The sequence below is a fragment of the Gossypium hirsutum genome, chromosome A13 (genome assembly GCF_007990345.1).
Source record: "Gossypium hirsutum isolate 1008001.06 chromosome A13, Gossypium_hirsutum_v2.1, whole genome shotgun sequence".
NCBI classification, from domain to species: Eukaryota; Viridiplantae; Streptophyta; class Magnoliopsida; order Malvales; family Malvaceae; genus Gossypium; species Gossypium hirsutum.
Window position 1 is genome coordinate 99,048,808 of NC_053436.1, and position 24,638 is coordinate 99,073,445.

At 34.9% G+C, this 24,638-nt stretch overlaps 2 protein-coding genes across 2 annotated transcripts; one reads left to right on the forward strand and one right to left on the reverse strand.

The window, feature by feature from the left end:
* Window positions 1-7,627: 7,627 nt before the first annotated feature.
* LOC107912934 (elongation factor 2) lies at window positions 7,628-11,339 on the forward strand. Its single transcript, XM_016841326.2, has 4 exons — window positions 7,628-7,806; window positions 8,180-8,229; window positions 8,345-8,432; window positions 8,732-11,339. The coding sequence occupies exons 2-4, from the start codon at window positions 8,227-8,229 to the stop codon at window positions 11,170-11,172; spliced, it is 2,532 nt and encodes an 843-aa protein (XP_016696815.2). The 5' UTR covers window positions 7,628-7,806; window positions 8,180-8,226; the 3' UTR covers window positions 11,173-11,339.
* A 2,053-nt stretch (window positions 11,340-13,392) lies between these two features.
* On the reverse strand, window positions 13,393-24,422 carry LOC107911053 (serine/arginine-rich splicing factor SR45). Its single transcript, XM_041085387.1, has 12 exons — window positions 24,019-24,422; window positions 23,305-23,373; window positions 22,691-22,779; window positions 21,710-21,756; window positions 21,553-21,633; window positions 21,296-21,461; window positions 20,991-21,204; window positions 20,854-20,913; window positions 20,415-20,531; window positions 14,152-14,218; window positions 14,023-14,060; window positions 13,393-13,619 (listed from the first exon to the last, which is right to left on the reverse strand). Exons 1-12 carry the CDS (start codon window positions 24,264-24,266, stop codon window positions 13,556-13,558), a joined length of 1,260 nt encoding a protein of 419 aa, XP_040941321.1. The 5' UTR covers window positions 24,267-24,422; the 3' UTR covers window positions 13,393-13,555.
* Window positions 24,423-24,638: the final 216 nt, after the last annotated feature.

The following is a 24,638-nucleotide window of genomic DNA, read 5'->3' on the forward strand; positions in this document are numbered from 1 at the left end:
GATAAACGAAGGCAAGGTTATTGTTCGTTGATCACTGCAGCCGTGCTACTGCCGTGTTCTTCTTGTTGTTGTATCCTGGGAGACAGTCGACCAACATTTCTCCAGCACCAAAAAGAGCGGTCGAATTTGTCTTAAGGAGACTGTTAAAATAGGCCTCAACTACTAGTATAATATTTCAATCTAATTTTATTTTCTGTTTTCCAATTTCATATATATATATATATATGTCTATATTTTGCTCTGGTTCGATCTTGTGATTTAAATAAATCTTTTATATTACTATTATTTTACTAACGTTTGAGCAACAAAAATAACTTATATATTAATTAAAAATTAATATTTTTATTAAATATTTTACTATTTTATTGAAATAATTTGAATATACATATTACATATTGAATAATAATTATATTAAATTATTTATTTTTATTTTTATTAAATTATATTTAATAATAAATTTATTAAAATTTAATAACAATAATAATTATCTATCTTTTTCTTTTTTTTTCTTTTTTTTGCTAAGAGTACTCCACTCATTTCAGCTTTTTTTTTATGATATTACAAATCTATTTCATTCAACCAAATATAAGAATACTGTTATAGCTCTATTTCATTCCATTCAATCAAACAATTGAATTACTAATTATAGCTCTACTCCATTACAACTTTATTCTATTTCAGTCGTATTCCATTTCCAGTTAACCAAACATAATGCAAGTGTCTAACTTGTGTCAAATCAAACAAATGACTCAAATGGTGCATATTTGGCCATTCAAACCTTCATAAAACCAATCTAAACACATGCCATTTCATTCATATTTGGTGCATCGGGATTGACAATCTACATGTAGGCCTCGGGATCATTGCGTATAACGATGTCACAACTCGAGTTTCCTACCAAAAAGGCGTAATCATTTCCATCATTCGTTACATCAAAGTCACTAAAATCTTCACCTTCATGATCAGAACAACCATTATTATCGGATTCATCTTCACCATGCTCATCGATCTCAATAATGACTGGATGTATCTGTAAAGCAACATGGAGTGGATTTTCGGTCCATGTCAATATGGCTCCACCACCGTACTAGTTTAAACATCCAACATTAAGATCGATGTCAAAACTGCGCACAAACAACCTCCTATCAACGAACACTCTGGAAACTTTTGTACTTGGGTCTTCAACTCCATATTATTGACTCAACGGAGTTACATATTCAACCAGCTCCGCATTGGCTAAATCAGCAAACAACTGAATTTGTTTAGTGTTCACCCTCTCTGGCAAGCAATACAATGTGACCATTGTCTCGAGGTCGATAAATTTGATAGAATTTGACAAAATTGGAAATTTGTAGAATAGTTCCGACATCCTCCTTCCGTAACGCGGGGAATTTTTTGCACTGATCTTCTCTTTCATATCATCGATGGACACATTTCTATCAAACCTCATCCCTATTTTCTAGCAAGTTTCAAAAGTACAACTAACGATTGTTTCTAAAATAACACCATCGAAATTAATAGCTGCAAAAAATTGGTTCTCCACTTTTTTCTAAAACTGCAAAAATACAACCAAATTTATCTCAATAAACAAATGTTACAAAATAAACCTACACAATTCCAATAATTTAAACAAAAATATAATATTGAAAATATCTAAACTAACACAATTCTAATAATTTTCATAGTTAACATACCTTCTAAACTAATAATAATGATTATTACAAAAAAAATAATATTACAAACTAAAATATAAATAATTCTAAAATTACAAAAAAAATATTAAAATACCTTTATTTTTCGACAGGGAACATTCCTCCTCCTTTTTTTTCAGCTGTGGCTAGATGTTAGTTATTTTTCTTAACAGATTGTTGTTTTGTGAGGGTTGGGGACGAAACCAACCCCTTTTATAATGAAATATTTAATATATATATAATTTAAACAATAGATTTAAAAGAAAAAAATTGAAATATCTAGTTTTGGGACCTAGATCCGTGACTGACAGGTCACATCGGTGATAGGCTGTCAGGCCGGTGTCAGCTCGTCAGTCACGGGTCTGAGTCTCAATACTCAATATTTCAAACTTTTTTTAATTTAATAAATAATTAATTAATTAATTATTAAAATATTAAATAATTTCGGTGCCGCCTAGCACATTGTTGACACCATTAAAATATAACTTTTTAACAAGAAACGGTATAAATACATGGGCAATACAATATCGGTGTCGTTGATTACTAAGGCAGAACCAAAAAAAAAATTTATATACTTTTCAATTATCACGTCAATCATCGTTGTCAGGGAGAGATTGATGCCGCCAATTGGTCGGGCGACTCCATTTTATACTGAACATTTTGCCTGTATTGCCTATATTTGTAAATAATGGTCCGTTTAATTTATTTCAAAAAAAAATCAAAGAAAAGAAAATATCCCAAGAAAGGAAAGTTTTCAATGTAGTGTAGCACTAGCAGCATTAAAGGCCCAGGAGTGAAAGCCCAAGATAGAAAATTTGAAAGGTCTAATTTTAACTTTACTCCTTATATGATGTTAAAAATTTAAGATTTAATCATTTATTTTAATTTCGTATAATACTTTTATAACATTATTAGTAAGATTGCCTTTGGATGCCCAGTTGAGCATGGTTCAATGTGTTTAGTCCCCTTTTTCTCTCCATTGTTATGTAAAATAGTGTTTAAATAAACTATAACAAGTTTCAGTTAAATTTTTGTATCGCATTGGACTTCCTAATTTTCACTGATGTAAAACGCTTCGATTGAAAAAAGCTTCTGCAGTGGCAGTATATTTTTCCTATACTAACCCGTACTTTTTTTTTATTAAAAAGAAAAATTGCCAGCTCTCTTTAGTCTTTTCGCTCTGTAGGTATAGGCATATGGAGCTTGACTTTTTTTTTTCTCCTTCAATTAATTAAGTAAATATATAAAATTTAATCTAAGTATAATGTATTTTTTATGAAAATAATAATTTTTATTGTTATAAAAGAATAACTAACTATAATAAGTAATTAAAATTGATTATCATTTTATAATAAATAATTTAAATTGAATATGTAATTAATTAAAATATTTATAATAAAATATAAAAAGAAATATTTTTATATTTTATTAAATAAATTTATAAATTCACATATTTTTAATAATTTCGTGAAAGTAAAATAATTTAAATAACTTTTATTATATATCATCTCTAATCTAATGTACTTAATAGTCATTTTTTATTATCATCTTACCGCTACAGCTGTGTTTAAATTCAAACACCCACCTACCGTTATTTCTAATCTCATCACTATAGTATCCAATTTTGAACTTAAGGTAAAATATTATCAATTTATACTTACTAGTAACATTATAAAAGTAAAAACCAAATGGGTTAAAATTAAATAGGCTTAAAGGTGTAAAAAGCCAAATTTTAAAAAAAAAAAGCAATTAAACCCCTCCTCTATTTTTGCACTCAATTGAGCACTTGATCTTTCAAAATGCATCAAAAAGGCCCTCAAACTTCTTCAAAAAAAAAGCAATAAAGCTGTTGCTTTTTTTTTCATTCAATTAAGTACTTGAACTTTCAAAATGAATCAAAAAGACCCTAAAAATCTTCAAAAAAGCAATTAATGTAATGACTAGATAGTCACGAATGTCGAAAAATGTATTTCTGAGACTTCATTCCTGTAAATCGGATTCGTAAATATTTATTAAAAATATTTATGAAGCTAGTTGTGTGGTTAAATAGGTTTTGGTTAGATGGATTTGTATGAATTAAGAATAATTATGTATAAGAACTAAATTACATATAGGGTGAAAGTTGAATTATAGATTAAAAAATAATTAAAGGGATTAAATAAGCAATTATGCTATTGGCATTAAATGTGGCGGCATAAAATTAAAAAATGTGTAAGTTTATTATATAATATATAATATAAAATCTTAATGTTTAAGTATATATATTATATTATAATAATAAAACAAGTAATAAAAAGAAATAGGAAAAAGAAACAAAGTAAAACGAAACAGAAAAGAATAATTAGTTAGTTAATTTAGTTTTTTTTTATATTTTTATGTTTTTGGAATTCCGGTGTAAAAATACTACCTAACTCGTGTCAAAATTTTAGAAATTATTGAGTTTTTAAGTATTGTCTATGTTGAATAATTTTAGTATTAGGGATTAAATTGATAGATTTTTAAATAAAAAAGGATTAAATTGTAGAATAAATTGTAAATTTTGAGTAATAGGGACTAAATTGTGAAAAATTTAAAATTTAAGGATTTAAGTGAAAATGTGGAGTTAAATTTAGTCTAAAGTGAAATTTGCATGAAAATAAGGAATTAAATGTGAAGAATAAAAGTTAGTCTCGGTATAAGGACTAAATTGAAATTTAGACAAATATGGAATAAAAATTGAAATATTAATTATGAGATTGAATTGTGTTGTATTGATGATTTTTTTAATTGTTTTACTTCTGTAGCTAACATTGTATCAGAATCCTCAACTAAAAAGGGGAAAGATAAAGTCGACGAGGAATAGCTCAGAATTTTTGGTTTGTATTTCTATAATTTGAATCTAGTTATTAATTGTTGTATTTTTTATTTAATGTATATGATAAGTGTTGAGGTGAGTAATTGATATTTTGATAATTGATTGAATGAATTGAATAAGTACATATATATATTGAATTAATTAATTTTTGAATTGAAATGAATATATGTGTAATTATGTGATTATATGAAAAACCAGTATTGGATATTGATTATATCTGAAATGTAAAATTAAACCCTATTAACTATATCGGATTGAGTAGGATATAGATGGCATGCCATAAAATTGGAAGAGTTCAGGGATTTCTTCGAGTTCAAGTCAATGAGACACTAGGTGTTAATTTACTACTTCGGATTAATTTGATAAGGCGTTGGGTGTCAATTTACTTTGGTTTAGCCGATGAGACACAATGTGTCAAATTATTACTTCAAATTATCCGATGAGGCATTGGTACCAAATTGATGTATTTTGGTTGGATCTGTGTATCCGTCCGAGTCCGAGTCATGTTAATAGGGGTAAATAAATAATAAAGTTTTATGATTGATATGAACATGACATGGTATGAGAAATGGAAGTGAAATAGTGAATTGAAAATAAATTGTGAAATACTATTTATATAACAAGTATGTGAATTGAGATATTTGTGAAACAAATGAAATATGGTATGGTTGTTGTAATAAATATTAATATGTGTTTATATTTCAATTATATATTGTAAATTATTATCTTTAAATATTCGGATTATAGAAATACCACTGAGTTTTAATTAGTGTACGGTTTGTTTTCCATGTGCAAGTTAGGTACTTAATTTTGATCGCCTATTCAGCATCCAATAACAATCTCGATCTCAAACGTGGTGATGTTTATTCTTTTGAGTCGGCATGTACCTAAGGTGGCTAACAATTATTCATTGTGGATTGATTGTAAGTAAGATTATAAGTTAATATTGGTTGGTTATATACATATAAATATGTGTTTATGTTGAGGTCATATTATGACATGTTTAAGTTAATGTTTAAATGAACATGAAATAGGCAAAATAGATTGAATTTGGCATGTTTACAAATTAGACTTGGATGATACTTTGATGATATGATTTGATGATATAATTGTGGTACCAATAAGGGTACATTGGTTAGGTACCTAGGATGTATATTTTGATATAATTTGGATGTGTTTGATCATGTTTTGAATTGGTTAAATGAATGATTTTTGAGTTTCTAATTGTCCAAGCTTGCAAGAAATGGTAAACTTGTTGTTTAAGGTTCATTTTGAGTCCATACGACCAGACACACGGGTGCGTGACTAGACCGTGTGAGACACACGGCTAGCATACAAACGTGTGAGGCCATTTCGAAAAGGCACACAGTTTGGCACACGGGGCGTGTGGCTTGACCATGTGACCCAAGTCAAAGAATTATATGGGTATAGACACGGGCTGAGACACCGCCGTGTGTCCCTATTTCCAATACCCACACTGCCTGAGACACGGGCATGTCTCCTGACCGTGTGAGTCACACGGCCTGACCACACAGCCATATGAACCTTGAAGCTTTGAAAATTTTATTATTTTTCAAAAAAATTTCTGAGTTTCTAAATTAGTCCCAATTTGTTTCTAACACATATTTTTGGCCTCGAGGGCTCGAATAAGAGACAAAATGTATGAGTTTGATTAGTTTTGACTTGAATATTATATAATATGAAATGTTTGAAATTATGTCTGTTTGATCGGTAATGCTTCGAAATCCTATTCCGACGACGGATGTGGGTTAAGGGTGTTACAATTAAGCCCATGCTCTTATTAAAAATTTGAAAAAATTATAAATAAATAATAAATAAGAAAATTTAGAAAATTTATTTAATTTTAATAAAAATATAAAATATTAAGATTTATTAAAATTATAATTTTTTATAAAAATCATAAAAAAATAAAAAAAACTTGTAAATGTTTATAAAAATCATAAAAAAAAATTATAAAATACATCAAAAAGTCCCTTTAACAATTAACTATAACTGTTGATCTTTAAAATTAATAATCCCTATTGTTTTTTTAATTAAAGTTATCACGTGTCGCAACACAACATGTCATGTGGCAGAAAATGATAATAAAATAAAATAAAATTTATAGAAAAATTATAAAATATTTCTTTTGGTATGATAATTTTTATAATTTTTTTAAGAAATTTATATTTCTTTACATTTTGTATAATTTTCTTACGACTTTATAAAATTTTATATTTTTTTACATTTCTATATATTTTATGATTTTTTACTATTTTTATAAAATTTTACAATTTTTTATATTTCTTTACGATTTTTATATTTTTTCTAATTTTCAATAAAAATTTAATATTTAAATTTTTATTAAAATTTAATAATATTTATAGCTTTTTTATTTTAATTTTTTGTAATTTTTTTGTAATTTTTAATAAAAGCAGAGGTAATTTTTATAATAAAAAAATTTATAGAAAAATTATAAAATGTTTCTTTTGGTATGATAATTTTTATAATTTTTTTAAGAAATTTATATTTCTTTACATTTTGTATAATTTTCTTACGACTTTATAAAATTTTATATTTTTTACATTTCTATATATTTTATGATTTTTTACTATTTTTATAAAATTTTACAATTTTTTATATTTTTTTATGATTTTTATATTTTTCTAATTTTCAATAAAATTTTAATGTTTAAATTTTTATTAAAATTTAATAATATTTATAGCTTTTTTATTTTAATTTTTTGTAATTTTTTTTGTAATTTTTAATAAAAGCAGAGGTATGATTGGCTTTTTGGAAAAAGTTTAAGGGTCTTCTGGATGCATTTTGAAAGTTCAAGTACCCAATTGAGTGCAAAAAAAAGTATGGGCTTGATGACTTTTTTAAAAAGGTTTGAGGGTTTTTTTGATGCACTTTAAAAGTTCAAGTACTCAAATAAGTGCAAAAAATAAAAACAAAGGCTTAATTGTTTTTTTTTTAATTTTAAGGGCTTTTTGCACCTTTAAACCTATTAAATAAAAAGATTAAAAATCAAACTGTAGCATAGTATAAGGACTAAAACAACAATTAGACCAAATAGAAAAACCCTAGCTGAACTGAGCTGATATCCCTCAGTCGCCTCCACTCTCACGTATTTCGTCGCCATCGCATCGAATATAAGTACCGAATATCCTCCCTTTTTTGCCCTTCATTTCCACAGAGAGAGAAAGAGCGTCCAACAATCTTCGTCTCTTTCTCTTGCTTGCCGTTTTTCTCTCTTAGGTTTGCTCCTGTTGTCTTTCAATTTTATTAAGATTCGTCTCGTTTAGATCCTTGTACCCTCTTTTCTTGTTCACGATCTTAGATTAGATCCTGTTTTTTATTTTGGTTTTCTTTTCTGCGATGTCATAGGTTGTAAATCTGTATAGTAGTAAATCATGTAGTTAGTTAGCTCTGAAATATAGTTGAAAGTTTTTTAACATCTCGGTATTGGTTATATCTTATAAATAGCTAATATGATTTTAGATCTCGAAATATTCGGTTTTTTTTTAATTTATGCTTGAATTAGTGTTTTTGAGATTAAAATTGTTTAGATGTCACTGTGAATGTGTACTTTTTGGAAGACTAGAGCTTATGTATTTTGTTTGCTTGGCAGGTTTTGATTCTTGTTTATAGTTCGAGGTGTTTTAAAGACAAGTCAAGATGGTAAGTTGATTGAACTTTTTTCTTTTTTGCCTTTTTTTCTTTGTTTGGTTTTTATTTGAGACTTTTCTGTGACTTCCTTTTGATTTGATTTGAGTTGATGTTGGATGTATTACAGGTGAAGTTTACAGCTGAGGAGCTTCGTGCCATTATGGACAGGAAGCACAACATCCGTAATATGTCTGTTATTGCTCATGTGGACCACGGTATGCAGGTTTTTCTTTTTTCTTTTTATTATCATTAACTTGAAGTAAAATGATCAAAGCTCATTTAATTGGTGTTTATGGGTATATTTATGGAATTTCATCTGTGTTTGATTTTTTAAAAGATGGTAATGGTAAAATGAAGATGAAACCTGTATGGAAGTTAAGCTAGATTAGTCTCAAATTGAGAGTCAGTTTACTGCAATAGCCCTTCAATTGTTGATGATTGTCAGGTGTTACTAGTTATTCTGTCCTTTGTGAAGTGTTGGCATTGGTTCTCATTTATTTTTTGTGATATGCAGGGAAATCAACTCTTACCGATTCTCTTGTGGCTGCTGCTGGAATTATTGCACAAGAAGTTGCTGGTGATGTTCGTATGACAGATACCCGTGCTGATGAGGCTGAGCGTGGTATCACAATCAAGTCTACTGGTATCTCTCTTTATTATGAAATGTCTGATGACTCTTTGATGAGCTACAAAGGAGAGAGACAAGGGAATGAGTACCTCATCAATCTTATCGATTCCCCTGGGCACGTTGACTTTTCATCCGAGGTCACAGCTGCTCTACGTATTACTGATGGTGCCCTTGTGGTTGTTGATTGTATTGAAGGTGTCTGTGTGCAAACAGAGACTGTTCTCCGTCAGGCTCTTGGAGAAAGAATCAGGCCTGTCTTGACTGTTAACAAGATGGATAGGTGCTTCCTTGAGCTCCAGGTTGATGGAGAGGAGGCTTACCAGACATTCCAGAGAGTGATTGAAAATGCTAATGTCATCATGGCCACCTATGAAGATCCTCTTCTTGGTGATGTTCAAGTCTACCCAGAGAAGGGAACAGTTGCTTTCTCTGCTGGTTTGCATGGTTGGGCTTTTACCTTGACCAACTTTGCTAAAATGTATGCCTCTAAATTTGGAGTTGATGAGGCAAAGATGATGGAAAGACTTTGGGGTGAGAACTTTTTTGATCCAGCTACCAAGAAGTGGACCACCAAGAACACTGGCTCTGGTACCTGCAAGCGTGGATTTGTTCAGTTCTGTTATGAACCCATCAAGCAGATAATCAACACTTGTATGAATGACCAGAAGGATAAGCTCTGGCCCATGCTGCAAAAGCTTGGTGTCACCATGAAGTCTGATGAGAAGGACTTGATGGGGAAGTCCCTAATGAAACGTGTAATGCAGACGTGGCTTCCTGCTAGCAGTGCTCTCCTGGAAATGATGATCTTCCACCTTCCCTCTCCTAGCAAGGCTCAGAAATATCGTGTTGAGAACTTGTATGAGGGTCCTCTTGATGATGTCTATGCCAATGCTATCAGGAACTGTGATCCTGAGGGTCCTCTTATGCTCTATGTTTCAAAGATGATTCCTGCTTCTGATAAGGGTAGGTTCTATGCTTTTGGTCGTGTCTTCTCTGGCAAAGTTTCAACTGGCCTGAAGGTCAGGATCATGGGTCCAAACTATGTCCCTGGTGAGAAGAAAGATTTGTATGTCAAGAGCGTACAGAGAACTGTTATTTGGATGGGAAAGAAGCAGGAAACTGTTGAGGATGTTCCTTGTGGTAACACAGTGGCCATGGTTGGTCTGGATCAGTTTATCACCAAGAATGCTACTTTGACTAATGAGAAGGAAGTTGATGCGCACCCAATTCGTGCAATGAAGTTCTCTGTCTCTCCTGTTGTTCGTGTTGCTGTTCAGTGCAAGGTTGCATCTGATCTTCCCAAACTTGTTGAAGGGCTGAAGCGTTTGGCCAAGTCTGATCCTATGGTTGTTTGTACAATTGAAGAGTCGGGAGAGCACATTGTTGCTGGTGCTGGAGAGCTCCACCTTGAGATCTGTCTTAAGGATTTGCAAGAAGATTTTATGGGTGGTGCTGAGATCATCAAGTCAGACCCGGTTGTCTCATTCCGTGAAACTGTCCTAGAGAGGTCTTGCAGGACTGTAATGAGTAAGTCTCCCAACAAGCACAACCGATTATACATGGAAGCTCGACCCTTGGAGGAAGGTCTGGCTGAAGCCATTGATGAAGGTCGTATTGGTCCAAGAGATGATCCCAAGGTTCGTTCAAAAATTTTGGCTGAGGAGTATGGATGGGACAAAGATCTTGCTAAGAAGATATGGTGTTTTGGCCCTGAGACCACAGGTCCTAACATGGTGGTTGATATGTGTAAGGGAGTTCAGTACCTGAACGAAATTAAGGATTCTGTAGTCGCTGGGTTCCAATGGGCATCAAAGGAAGGTGCAATGGCCGAAGAGAACATGAGGGGTATATGCTTTGAAGTTTGTGATGTGGTTCTTCATACTGATGCTATCCATAGAGGTGGGGGTCAGATCATTCCAACTGCTAGGAGGGTTTTCTATGCTTCTCAGCTGACTGCCAAGCCGAGGCTGCTTGAGCCAGTGTACTTGGTGGAGATCCAAGCCCCAGAGCAAGCACTTGGTGGTATTTACAGTGTTCTTAACCAGAAGCGAGGACATGTGTTTGAGGAGATGCAGAGGCCTGGTACTCCACTATACAACATCAAAGCATACCTTCCTGTTATCGAGTCATTTGGATTCTCAAGCACCCTGAGGGCTGCAACTTCAGGACAGGCTTTCCCACAATGCGTGTTTGACCACTGGGATATGATGTCATCAGATCCATTGGAACCTGGTTCCCAGGCAGCCAACCATGTTGCTGAGATCCGTAAGAGGAAGGGATTGAAGGAGCAGATGACCCCGCTCTCCGATTACGAGGACAAGCTGTAAGCTAAGCAACAAAATAATAATTAATTGAAGAGGTTACGTTACCCATTTTATGCAATGCTGCTAGTTAGTTCCTTCTATATTTTGTTTACTGTTGGACTTAGATGGTTTTTACAATGGACACGATTGTTATGTTTTTTTGTATTCAAATAGACAATTGGCTTTGTTAATGTTTTTGACCTCCATAATCTTCATTTTCTGACTTATTTACATTGCTTATATTATATGTTTATTTATATTTTGCTGATTTTCCTTAAATTACTTGTAATATTTAAAAAAAATACAATTCTATTTGTTATGTCTAGTGTTTGATATTTTGACCATCAATTTCTTGTTCACTTTTTTTTCTTTTTAACTTCTTTAGAAAAATGCCAAATGGTGATGGATCAGATAATTTCTTTTATCAAAAACTTCCATGTTACTTTTACCATAATTCTTTTACATATGAGTTCTATTGATTTTAATTTTTAAAACATGATATATATATTCAAATTAAAATTTACTTTTTAGACTTCACAAGTAGGGTTATGGGGTTGACAATTGTCTTATGGAACATAATATAATATTAAAAAACATGTATTTTAAAAAAAAGACGTCTATTTTTTTAAACTATTTGTAGAATTAAGAAAGAAAATACATTTTGAATGTATCAAATACTCATCTTTTTATATATCATAATATTAATAAACTTAAGTTTCATTTAAATTAAAGTTATTTTTTATATTCTAATATCATATTTAGAATTAACGTGTCAACATTCGATAAATGAATATCAAAAGTTAAAACATTTTAACTTTTCACAACACTTGGAATAATATTGAGCAATTAAAATTCTAAATTATATGCCAGTGAAGTCTTCGTTCAATTGGCAAAAATAAAGGTTTCAGTATCCAGGTTCAAAATTCACCATATTTAATTAAAATGTTTAAATGTTTAAATTGATGGTACTATAAGTGGATATTAATTCAATTAGTTAATTCGTAATTTGGACTATTTTTAGTTTATAATTTTTGTTATAATAGTTTAGTTGTTTGTTTTAATTCTTAATCCATTTATGTTAAAATAATTTATTTCTACACCAAATAATTCCTCAAATATGCATTTATTCTTGTAAACTTAATAAAAATTCTGAATCACTTTTCAAACCACTTTGAAGACCAACGTTTTTCCAAATCCAACTTTCCAAAATCACACTTTGCATCTGATTTCTCTTCTTTTTCAAAAGGTCCAAACGTCTAATAAAATTTTATAGTATTACTTGGTTGAGTAAATAAGTGAAAACATGTGAAAAGAAAACAAATTGAACGTGACTTGTAGAGAAAAAAGTAGTAGAAAAAAAAATCATAATACATTAAGGTTCAGTTCTGCATTGCTTTAAAAATGTACTTCTGGCCCTAAAAGCACTTTTAGAAAAAAAATTGTACAGAACAAGCTGTTTTTTGCTGAAATTTTTAGCTTTTCAGAAGTACTTTTGAAAAGCACTTCTTAAAAGAAGAAGATGAAATTTTTAACTTTTTCTCTCCCAAAAGCACTTTTAATGCTTGATTACTTTTTCACCCCTCCAATAACATAATACTTTTCTTTTTTTTTCTTGGTGCTTAATTACAAATGTGTTAAAATCATTAATTAAAAATAAAAAATATTTTTTCACATACTATTTACAAATATTTAATGGTTATATTTAAATATTTAAAATATAATTTGTATATTCTAATTAAATTTTATAAATAATTAATATTTATTACTTAAATATATTTAAAATTTATATTTCATATATTAAAATATTAACAACAAAATATAATAATATTAATTAATTTAAATATTATTTAAATACATATTTGCTACTTGAAAATAAATTTAGACATTTTATTTTTCAAAAATACTTTTTGACAACAATGCTAAACACTCAAATTTTAAATCAAACTTTTCAAAAACACTTCTAAAAAGCATTTTTTAAAAATACTTCTCAAAAATATTACCAAACTAACCCTAAGACAACTTATTCTAAATTGAAGTGATACAACATAAAAAATGAGAGAAATCTATTTTCATTTTTTTTCTGTTCATTTTTAAATCTTTAACAAATAATAATGTAAACAAGATTACTTTTTTTTTCAACTTTTACACTTATCCAATCACTTACGAAAAAAAAAAAAAACTATAATTTCCTCTTCTCATGTTTTCAATTTTCTTTCTACTCTATCAAGCAAAGTTCAGTTCCTATTTATCAGGAAAATTGTAAATAACACATGAAATTACTTGGGAGATTCAGAGCCGACAATTTGACATTGTTAAGATCCAATTAAAATAGATAAAGTCAAAACTACAACTCTGATATTACATCATTCACAATTAAAACTAAAATCCATTACAATAACCCTACTGTTTACGGCTTACGAGGCGGAGAAGTATTGCTACTGCTGTTGCTGCTGCTTCTTCCCCTCAATGGCCTGCGCATCAAAATACTATCCCTTAATATTTTTCATCTATTGGATTTGAAAACCACATTACTCTTAAACTCTGCAGTTCCCGAAATGAGGCCATCTCGGCCAGCCACACGCAGACAATTTTCATTGACAAGTCCATCTGTTTTAATGACTAGAGGCACAGGTTAATGTGTTTCGCATTAATCATGACTTTCCGAGTCACAGACTAATAGCCCTAGTACTTCCCCCTAGAATTCAGATATCCTAAAATAATTTCTGTTAAAACTCCAGCTTTGAATAAAAGCATATATCATCCAATTGCTTGGCCATAATAAATCAATGTTCCATTAGAAAATTATAAACATTTTCAATGCTTGCAAGAGTGTATGTTGGGCCATAATAAATCAATGTTACATTAGAAAATTACCTTCTAGGACTGCGGCTCCTAGAAATCCTCCTCGGTACCTGTCATAATTGACAATACAAAGGTCATTTATTAAATAACACTACTAAATAAAGTAAAGTGCTCCTTGAATAAAAAATAATAAGCACAAACCTTCCGGGGGCTAGGTGATCTGGAATAGGATGATGACCTCCCACGTCTCGCTGCTGGTCCTTTACCTCTGTTTTAAAGATAATAACATACAGAAGTAAGATCCCGAGACATGGAAACACAAGGTTCACGTTGTCTTGTTAACACGTATCTTCTACTACTAAACTCTAGCTTTAAAATTAACGAGAAAAAGAATACAGCCAGAAAGGAATATTACTAGTACTAGCAACACTTCTGACCCTGAATACATCATTACTTATAGCCCTGAATACATCATTACTTATAGTCACAAATTCTCAAGCTGCCCAAGTCCAACTCAACATCAATGAGAAGGGGCATGAAAAGGCGCTAGTGTCATGGGTTGCGCATGGGAGCCCGCAACCATGACACATCTGTGTGATCCATCAAGAAGGAAGGAGGTCATTTGGCCCAATCGGACCGGCCCGTTGCTTGAAGAGATTGAAAACCCATCTACAAGTTAAGACAAATATGGAAACATGATCTTATAAGATATTATTTTATAAGATTACATATCTTAGATAAGATATGTAATCTTAAAAGATATGATTTTATATTCTTAAAGATTTGATGGTAGGTGCCCTTTAATCGTAGCCGTTGCTGTACTTAATTTTGTACCGTTGGATTTGGAGAGGCTCAACTATAAATAAGAGACCTCTTCCCTCATTGTAAATCACTTGAGTTTTGAGTAAAAAGAATCCTTGAGAGCATTCACTCAAACTTTTCTCTCTTGTGTTCTTATTTTCCCTGGCTTGTTCTTATCTCATTCTTCTTTCATCTTGTTGGCTTTGAGTTGCTTTCGCTTGAGTTGTGTTTTGGGAGGAATTCTGTTGAATCCTTCTTTTGTGGAAGTTAGGCTGACTTAGGCGTTTTTGGAGTAAGAAACTGCCTAAGGCCGCACGGATTCTGAGGCAAGAATCTTAAGTCCGTGACAGTTGGTACCAGAGCCAGTTCGAAAGCACTTTTGAGATATATCGAAAGAAGTTGATCAGAATGAGCCAATGGAGACCCGTGGGAGGGCCAGAAAGGCTAGTCGATCGAGGGATATGCTGTCGAGCTTGGAAATTCAAGTGGTTAATCTCGAGGAGTCCGTTGGTGACATGAAGGAGACACTCGAAGTGGTCCTAACCCGTATGGAGGAACTGAGGGAAGATAGCAAGGAGTTTGTGTTGGACTCCCTCAGATCCACTTCGGACAAACTGACAGGGAGGGACGAAGCTCTTGAGGCCCTGCTGACTGCCATGAAGGAAGAGATTGCTGAGCTTAAGGGGGAGCTCAGAATCTGTAAGGCTACCTTGGGATGTGGGATGTTGGCTTCGGGACCGAAGCAACGTCATGTGGATGTTCCAAAACCCGAGAAGTTCAAGGGGATTAGGTCCGCAAGAGAAGTGGACAACTTCCTGTGGGAATTGGAGCAATATTTTTGAGCAATTGGCATTGAGGATGATGCCACCAAGGTAAACACCGCTTCAATTTACTTTTCTGATGTTGCTCTCTTGTGATGGAGACGTAGGTCCACGGATGAGAAACGTGGAGGAACGACCATTGGAACTTGGGAGGAGTTCCAAAGAGAGTTGAAGAAGCAGTTTTATCCACAACATGCCGAAAAGGAGGCTCGTGCTAAGTTGCGTCGACTTACGCAACAAGGCACTGTTCGAGATTATGTTCGGGAATTCAGCGAGTTGATGCTTCAGATCTCAGACTTGAATGAGAAAGAAGCATTCTATTGGTTCGAGGATGGTTTAAAAATGTGGGCCAAGCAAGAGTTGCGTCGCCTAGATATCACCGAATTGACCGAAGTTATGGCCAAGGCAGAAAATTTCTATGATGTTGAGGGTAGAAAGTTTGATAATAATGATTCTTTCAAACCCAAGTCGAGACCCAAAGGCAATGGTGGGGGAGACAAGGATCAAGGGGAAAAGAATGACGAAGGCCCAAAGTCTAGTCAAGGTAAGCCTTGGGATAGAAAAGGACCAATGAAGTGCTTTCTTTGCCAAGGCCTACATAGAATAAGTGTCTGTCCAAAGAGAGCCGCTTTTCATGCCATGGAGGCACGCGAGGAAGCCGAAGATGACACCAAAAGCCTTAATTCGATATTAGGAGGTGTCGAAGAGAAGTTAAGCAATGGGTTGATGTTTGTGGACATCATCGTAGCTGGCAGAAGATTGAATGCACTTGTTGATACTGGTGCGTCTGATTTATCCATGTCCAAAAAATGGCAAAGGAACTTGGCCTCAAAATTGAGGAAGATTCGGGACGAATCAAAACAGTGAATTCAGAAAGCATTCCCATAACAGGAGTGACAAAAGGGGTAGAACTCAAACTTGGCGAGTGGACGGGCAAAGCGACCATTAAGGTAATCCCACTTGATGATTACGATTTTGTAGTTGGATTAAGTTTACTTGACAGGCTTAATGCGGATATTCACCCTTCCGAGAATTACATGACAATCTCCGATGCAAACCAACGATATATGGTGAGAATGAAAAGGAAGGGAGGCATGGAGGGAAAAACCTTGTCGGCAATTCAATTTGCCAAAGGAGTCCGTCGAAATGAAGTCTCCTACCTAGCTACCTTGAGAGACAATATGGATGATAAATTTGAGGGGGAAATTCCAAAGGAAGTGGAACGGTTGCTAAAGTCATTTCAAGATGTAATGCCCATGGAGTTGCCCAAAAGATTGCCACCAAAGAGGGAGGTGGACCACAAGATTGAGCTGTTGCCCAATACTGAACCGCCAGCAAGGGCACCATATCGAATGGCTCCACCGGAACTAGAGGAATTGCGGAAGCAGTTGATAGAGCTTTTAGATGCCGGGTTCATTAGACCATCTAAAGCCCCATTCGGTGCACCTGTGTTATTTCAAAAGAAGCATGATGGATCTTTGAGAATGTGCATCGACTACAGGGCCTTAAACAAAATCACTATAAAAAACAGGTATCCCATTCCTCTTATTGCAGATTTGTTCGATCAACTTGGTAGCGCGAGATGGTTTACTAAGTTGAATTTGCGATCGAGGTACCACCAAGTGAGAATAGCCGAAGGGGATGAGCCCAAGACAGCCTGTGTAACTAGGTATGGGTCCTTTGAGTTCTTGGTGATGCCGTTCAGGTTGACAAATGCTCCGGCCACATTCTGCACCCTAATGAATAAGGTATTACAACCTTTCTTGGATTGTTTTGTGGTTGTTTATCTTGACGATATTGTGGTGTATAGTAAGACGCTCAAAGAGCATGTAGGACACTTGGGGGAAGTGTTCCAAACTCTACGAGAAAATGAGCTATATGTCAAAAAGCAGAAATGCTCCTTTGCCCAACGAGAAGCGTCATTTCTAGGCCATATTGTGGGAGGTGGCACGATTCGAATGGATGAAAGTAAAGTTCGAGCAATTGCCGATTGGGAGCCACCAACCAAGGTGACGGACTTGCGGTCTTTCCTTGGATTAACAAATTACTACCGTCGCTTCATTGAAGGCTATTCCAAGATCACTGCACCCTTGACGAACCTGTTGAAAAAGGGCAAAGTCTGGGATTGGGACCCTCAATGTAAGAAAGCCTTCAACCAAGTGAAGCAAGCGATGACGAGTGAGCCTGTACTCGCATTGCCAAATTTTTCAAAGGCGTATGAGGTACACACAGATGCTTCAGAGTATGCGATTGGAGGGGTGTTGATGCAAGATGGGCATCCGATTGCTTTCGAGAGTCGAAAGCTTAACAAGACAGAACGGAGATACACGGTCCAAGAAAAAGAGATGACGGCAGTGGTGCATTGTTTACGCACATGGAGACACTATTTACTGGGTTCCAAGTTTGTGGTATTCACTGATAATGTTGCAAATAGCTATTTCTTAACCCAGAAAAAGTTGTCCCCCAAGCAGGCTCGTTGGCAGGTTTTCCTAGCAGAGTTTGATTTTAGCATGGAATACAAGCCGGGGAGTGCCAACATTGTGGCCGATGCACTTAGCCGAAAAATGGAATTTGCAACGATAAGCCAACCGAGAGTCCCTTATTAGAGCGCATTCAAGGACTGTCCCATGATCCCACGGCCAAAAATCTGATGGAACTTTCTAGAGATGGAAAGACAAGGCGATTTTGGCTCGAGGGAGAATTGCTATACACTCATGGGCAACGTCTATATGTGCCTCAACATGGGAATTTACGAAGAGAAGTCATGAAGGAATGTCATGATTCAAAATGGGTTAGCCATCCAGGAGTACACCGCACCTTGGCTCTATTGGAGAATCGATTTTATTGGCCTCACATGGGTGATGATGTGGAGACCTATGTGAAAACTTGTTTAATATGCCAACAAGATAAGGTTGAGTTGAAAGCCCCTGCTGGTTTGTTACAACCGTTGCCCATTCCGGAACGCCCATGGGAGAGTTTGTCCATGGACTTTATCACAGGTTTGCCTAAATCCGATGGATTCGCGAGTATTTTTGTTGTGGTGGATAGGTTTTCGAAGTATGCAACTTTCATCCCCGCAACCAAGGAGTGTCCCGCTGAGGAGGCAGCTCGCTTATTCCTTAAGCATGTGGTGAAGTATTGGGGGGTACCACAGTCTATAATCAGTGATCGAGATGGGCGATTCACGGGTCGATTTTGGATAGAGTTGTTCAAATTAATGGGCTCAGACTTAAACTTTTCCACTAGCATGCATCCCCAAACTGATGGGCAAACCGAACGAGTGAATGCATTGTTGGAGACGTATCTTCGGCACTATGTAAGTGCAACACAAAAGGATTGGCCAAAGTTGTTGGATGTGGCCCAGTTTTCGTATAACTTACAACGAAGTGGGGCAACGAACCAGAGTCCGTTTGAGATAGTGACGGGGCAACAGCCGCTTACACCCAATGCAGTTGCAACTCGTTATGCGGGACCGAATCCAGCAGCTTATCGATTTGCAAGGGATTGGCAAGAGCAAAATGATCTAGCTAGAGCTTGTCTACATAAGGCAAGTAAGCGCAACAAGAAATGGGCGGATCGAAATCGAAAGGACGTGCAATTTCAAGTTGGTGACCCAGTTCTTGCCAAACTACACCTGATTTTGCGACATGATGGGTTACACAAAGGACTCGTTCAGCGGTATGAGGGGCCATTTCGAATTGTGAAGAAGGTAGGCAAGGTGACCTACAAGCTTGAGTTGCCTGAAAAGCTTAAAATTCATCCAGTATTCCATGTGAGTATGCTTAAGCCATTCCATGAAGATGGAGAAGACCCAAATCGAAGCAAGTCTGAACGAGCACCAATAGGGGTAAAAGTCGCCTATGATCGAGAGGTCGAGAACATTGAAGCGGATCGTGTGGTCAGACGTAAGTACTACCGACCGCGGCACGAATACTTAGTCCGATGGAAGGGATTCCCGGATAGTGAGATGAGCTGGGAACCTGCTGAAGCTTTGTGGCAATTCCAAGACAAGATAGATCGATACCATGCGGAGGACGCGACGAGGGCGTCGCTAGATTTGGTGGGGGAGAATGTCATGGGTTGCGCATGGGAGCCCGCAACCATGACACATCTGTGTGATCCATCAAGAAGGAGGTCATTTGGCCCAATCGGACCGGCCCGTTGCTTGAAGAGATTGAAGGCCCATCTACAAGTTAAGACAAATATGGAAACATGATCTTATAAGATATTATTTTATAAGATTACATATCTTAGATAAGATATGTAATCTTAGAAGATATGATTTTATATTCTTAAAGATTTGATGGTAGGTGCCCTTTAATCGTAGCCGTTGCTGTACTTAATTTTGTACCGTTGGATTTGGAGAGGCTCAACTATAAATAAGAGACCTCTTCCCTCATTATAAATCACTTGAGTTTTGAGTAAGAAGAATCCTTGAGAGCATTCACTCAAACTTTTCTCTCTTGTGTTCTTATTTTCCCTGGCTTGTTCTTATCTCATTCTTCTTTCATCTTGTTGGCTTTGAGTTGCTTTCGCTTGAGTTGTGTTTTGGGAGGAATTCTGTTGAATCCTTCTTTTGTGGAAGTTAGGCTGACTTAGGCGTTTTTGGAGTAAGAAACTGCCTAAGGCCGCACGGATTCTGAGGCAAGAATCTTAAGTCCGTGACACTAGCACAAGCTCAAATTTTAACCAAACTACAAGAACTTTCACCCCATATAACTAAATTTACTAAAACTTTGCTTTCTTTCTTGTAACCAAATAGAGAGAAATAACAAAAGAAAAGACAGATAATTTAAAAGCAAATGCACCAAATGAAAAGGTTTTGGTACTAAGGTATATTACCTACGAGGTGAGAATGACCTTGAACGAGAACGAGCGGGTCTACGAATTGGAGAACGGCTCCGTCTACGACCTAGAGGAGACCTTCTTGGAGGACTACGTGCACGTCTAGGAGGTGAACTGTAATAAAACAAGATAGCATAAGATCCAAATTACAATAAATGGGATAGTTCAAGTAATCCGTCTCAGCTCATCCACAGTTCATACCAACAAGAGATCAACACAAATGTCTGTGATAACAGCCTACTATATGAATAAGACATAATATGACTACATAACTAACACTTCTTAGTTTGTGTTTGATTCCACTATAGCCTTCTTGATTCCTCAGATTCACTAAGATCTTATGCATCCATTCATTTGTTCACAGGTTGTGATCAGTTCACTTATGCCTTAGGCAATAAAGTTTAAGGCACGGGAAAATAACTATATGTTTTATTACCGGCGCCTTGGAGGAGGAGAACGTCTTCGGATTGGACTACGCATCCTGCGAGGAGATGCCCTGTGAAGATTAAATGGATTAAATTCTTTCAAAAGCAGCTCATAACACAAGATATTAGCCTATTACAACTATAAGACCTTGGGGGAGATCTAAGCCGCCTTGGAGGAGACAACGGAGAACGACCTCTGACAGGAGATGCAGGGCTGCGCCTGGGAGGTGTTTCACCATTACGACGAACAGGAGAATCTACTCGACGACGTGGAGACTCTGGTGGTCGTCTGGGAGATCCACCTCTTCGACCAACAGGTGATCCCTGTCTAGGTGAAGGCAGGGATTTCCGTTGAGGTGAAGCTGATATCCATCAATTAACAAGTCGATAAACATGTATGTAATATACACATCAACCATGAATCAAGCAGAACTTTTACTATGTTTAACATACACTCCCGTGGTCGCTTTGGCCCACCCCTCTCAATATCAGCACTGGCATTATCAGATTTAGGAACATCTCCTTTAGCAGCAGAAGAAATTGGCTTTGGAGGTGGTGAAACTTTTGGTCGTGGAGGAAGTGTAAACTTCGCTCTTACAACATTGCCATCAATCTGAGCCTGCATTAGAGCAACAAATACCATCAATTTCACAAAATACTAGTTCTGAATACTGTTAAAAATCTTACTTTGGCATATTAGAAAAACCTACACCATCCACGTAAAGTAGAGCTTTTTCAGCATCTGCTCTTGTCTTGAATTCAACATAGCCATATCCTCGCGGAAGATTAAGCTGTTAATGTGAAGCATGTCAAAATAATTCAGTATTACTAATATCGAACACTAAAATATGACTGATATGAACTTACAATACGGTCCATGGCTAGATCCACATTTACAACTTCACCAAAATTACCTACAATGAGATGAAGACGATTATGAACAGCATTGAACAGTTGAATTGTCCAATGGTTTAAAAATATAAAGGAAATAAATTCTCATCCAAACAAAACGTTAACAAAATGACATTTACTTAAGTACCAAACCACCATACAAATTATATACAATTATATGAACTTATTGAACATATAACAGGCATGCAAATCAAAAGAATGCATAGAAGATGAATTCCTGTAAGATTGTGCAAATTTGTCAAAGCCTAATCTCCACCTACTTTCTGTTGTAACCCTAGATAAAGTCATAAATAAAACAATTATAATAATCTTCAGATAATGCAAAGACAAACTGATAGTCAAAAGCTCTAAATAAGCTCCCCCCTAGAAGCATCAATCCTGAAAAAGAAGCTGCTTTTGTCACCTGATGGTCTCATTGCCACAAAACCAAGGTGGGACCTATTAAACAGGTTTGTGGATCAGTTATCACAGTGGACCATTTAAGTTAATCATGCTCTTCATGCTTCTACATCTTTGGAACCATGTAATAACTGTGGACATAATTCATAATAGTTTTCCAAAAGCAATTTTTTATATCAAAGAGAGGATAAAGATTTTGGAACACAAGGACAACCTCAAATACAAGATATAATCCCACAACAGAAACATAGTTCAACATACATGATTTGCAGAGACAAAACTAGAGCATATACAATAATTATCAAAGCTTCTAGATAAAGACCAATTGAATGTCATGTAATTTTACAATATATCTGCAGAAATACCATGCCTAAAAGTTAACATGTGATCACATTCTTGGGGATCATATCATGTCACAAAGTATTTAACATGCCAGCCCTTCAATATAGATTTTTTGTGTACCTACGCTCTCAAGAAGTATCATCTAGTCTCAGTCCTGCATTTAACTATTCAAAGGTTAAAGGGTAAAGCATTTACTGAATATTTCTTTTAGATGGCCTTCATTGACATTCCTGCTCAGTGAGTCAACATAGAGAACCAGAGACTCACGGATGGGAGAAGCCTTCCTGAAATCAGTGCAAGCAACAAACTTGAGCATCAACTTCAATCCTTCTCAATTACATATTATTTCATTGTTTTTGTTAATCTGGAAACATAATCATGCACTTACATTTATATAAAACATTGAAATTCAAATCAGGTCAAAGTTTCTCAGGCAGAATTTGCTCATGATAGAACAAAATAGGAAGAAAATGAAAATTCCCCATAAAAGAAAACAAACATCATTTGTTTCCTGAGAAACTAAATACAAATTAAATAACCGTTATCCCATGGAAGCATAACTAACTTAGAAACTCTTAAGCACTGATTCTCTCTACTACTCAATTTCGAAAATATAAAACAGATTAAAAACAAGTTTCATTTCGAAAACATTGTCATTTTACAAATCACGTATTTTAAACCTATACAAACTCAATTTTCCTAGTTGCTAATATTGTAGAACATATTAAATACATATAGAATAAAATAGAATCTTCCACGGAAATATAAATTGAAAATATTTGGTAAATCTGAACCGAACATTGCTTTACCTTGGGGCTGGAGATGACTTTTTAGATTGTGGTGGAGGGGAATTACCTCGCCTAGATCCAGGCACAGGACTGCAAAAGGAAAAGAAGAGAAAGATATGAATTTAAAACTTTTAAAAGGACGACAGCCACATTTGAAAAAAAAAGGTACAAAAATTAAAGTATCTTAAAATTGGCACATCAATATCAGTAAAGAGGATGGCATTGACAATTGAAGAAGACACTTTGATCCAAAAATCTAAGTTTTATTTCGTTAGATTGACAGCTTTACCACCTATCAACTCGTAATTTTGATCCATATCTCGTACATCATACAAATATATGAGCTTCTAACTAAGCCAGCTGCCATGAAATCTTTGAATTCACACGTACTATTCTACCATGCAACCATATCTGAATAAAGTTAAATTATTGCATAATAGAATTGGAATAACTTGAACCCCATGAACCAACTTTCTGAGTGTTTATTATTATGTAGCCGTAGAGCATTCATTTTCGGCTATTAGCAACAATAAAGTGCAGTAACTTCAACAATGCCAACACTATAGCAATCAAAGTGTACCTAATCAGCTTATAACTAAATTCTCTCGTATCTTTTTAGCTATTAACAACGTAATCTTAACAAAAAAAATTTCAAAAACTTCAAATTAGTTAAATTCTTGTGAACAATTTCAAATTTGCTAAATTCTTTGGTTTCTTTAAGCGAAAAGAAATTACCTTCGGCGCTTAGGAGGGCTGCGACTTCGAGAGCGACCGCTACGAGAAGGAGAAGAAGAGAAGGAAGATCTGGAGCGAGAGCTAGAAGGAGAAGCGGATCTCGACCTGGACACAGAGCGAGAACGGGAACTAGACTTTGAGTCGGAGCCGGAATAAGAGCGGGAACGAGACTTGGACCGTGACCGAGAACGGGAAGAGGAGCCGGAGATAGAAGGTGAGCGACGGCCTCTCGTCGTCGGCTTCGCCATTGCGGGAATAGAAAGAAAGGAAGAGTCGAAATTCGAAACCCTAGTGGGGTGTGGGTGATGGTAGTAGAGAGTTCGATAGTGTATAGTTAAGTTTGAGCCCGCGACAGACGTAGAAAGTTTTCTTATTTCCAATATTATTTGTCCACGTAGGCAAAAAGCTTGCTTCATCATTCGCTTATTGAGGATGAGACAATTTTATCCCACGGGGCATGCTGCGTCATGTTTCTTTTTAGGTTTTTCTGAAAAAGGGATTTTATATAAAAAGCATGTTCTTGACACCCTTATTATTTCAATTGGTTGAGCATCGTTCTAAATTTGGGCTGTCTTCATTCCTCCCTTGTCTATTTCGTCGTGAGTTGAATAGCAATATAA

Excerpts from the sequence above, each read along its gene's own strand:
- LOC107912934 (XM_016841326.2), top strand. Across the intron at positions 8,433-8,731 it reads TATTGCTCATGTGGACCACG|GGAAATCAACTCTTACCGAT; the intron begins GTATGCAGGTTT and ends TGTGATATGCAG.
- LOC107911053 (XM_041085387.1), bottom strand. The coding sequence starts at position 24,266 with ATGGCGAAGCCGACGACGAGAGGCCGTCGCTCACCTTCTATCTCCGGC. Across the intron at positions 20,914-20,990 it reads CGGCTTAGATCTCCCCCAAG|GGCATCTCCTCGCAGGATGC; the intron begins GTCTTATAGTTG and ends TAATCTTCACAG. Across the intron at positions 14,061-14,151 it reads GATCACCTAGCCCCCGGAAG|GTACCGAGGAGGATTTCTAG; the intron begins GTTTGTGCTTAT and ends CAATTATGACAG.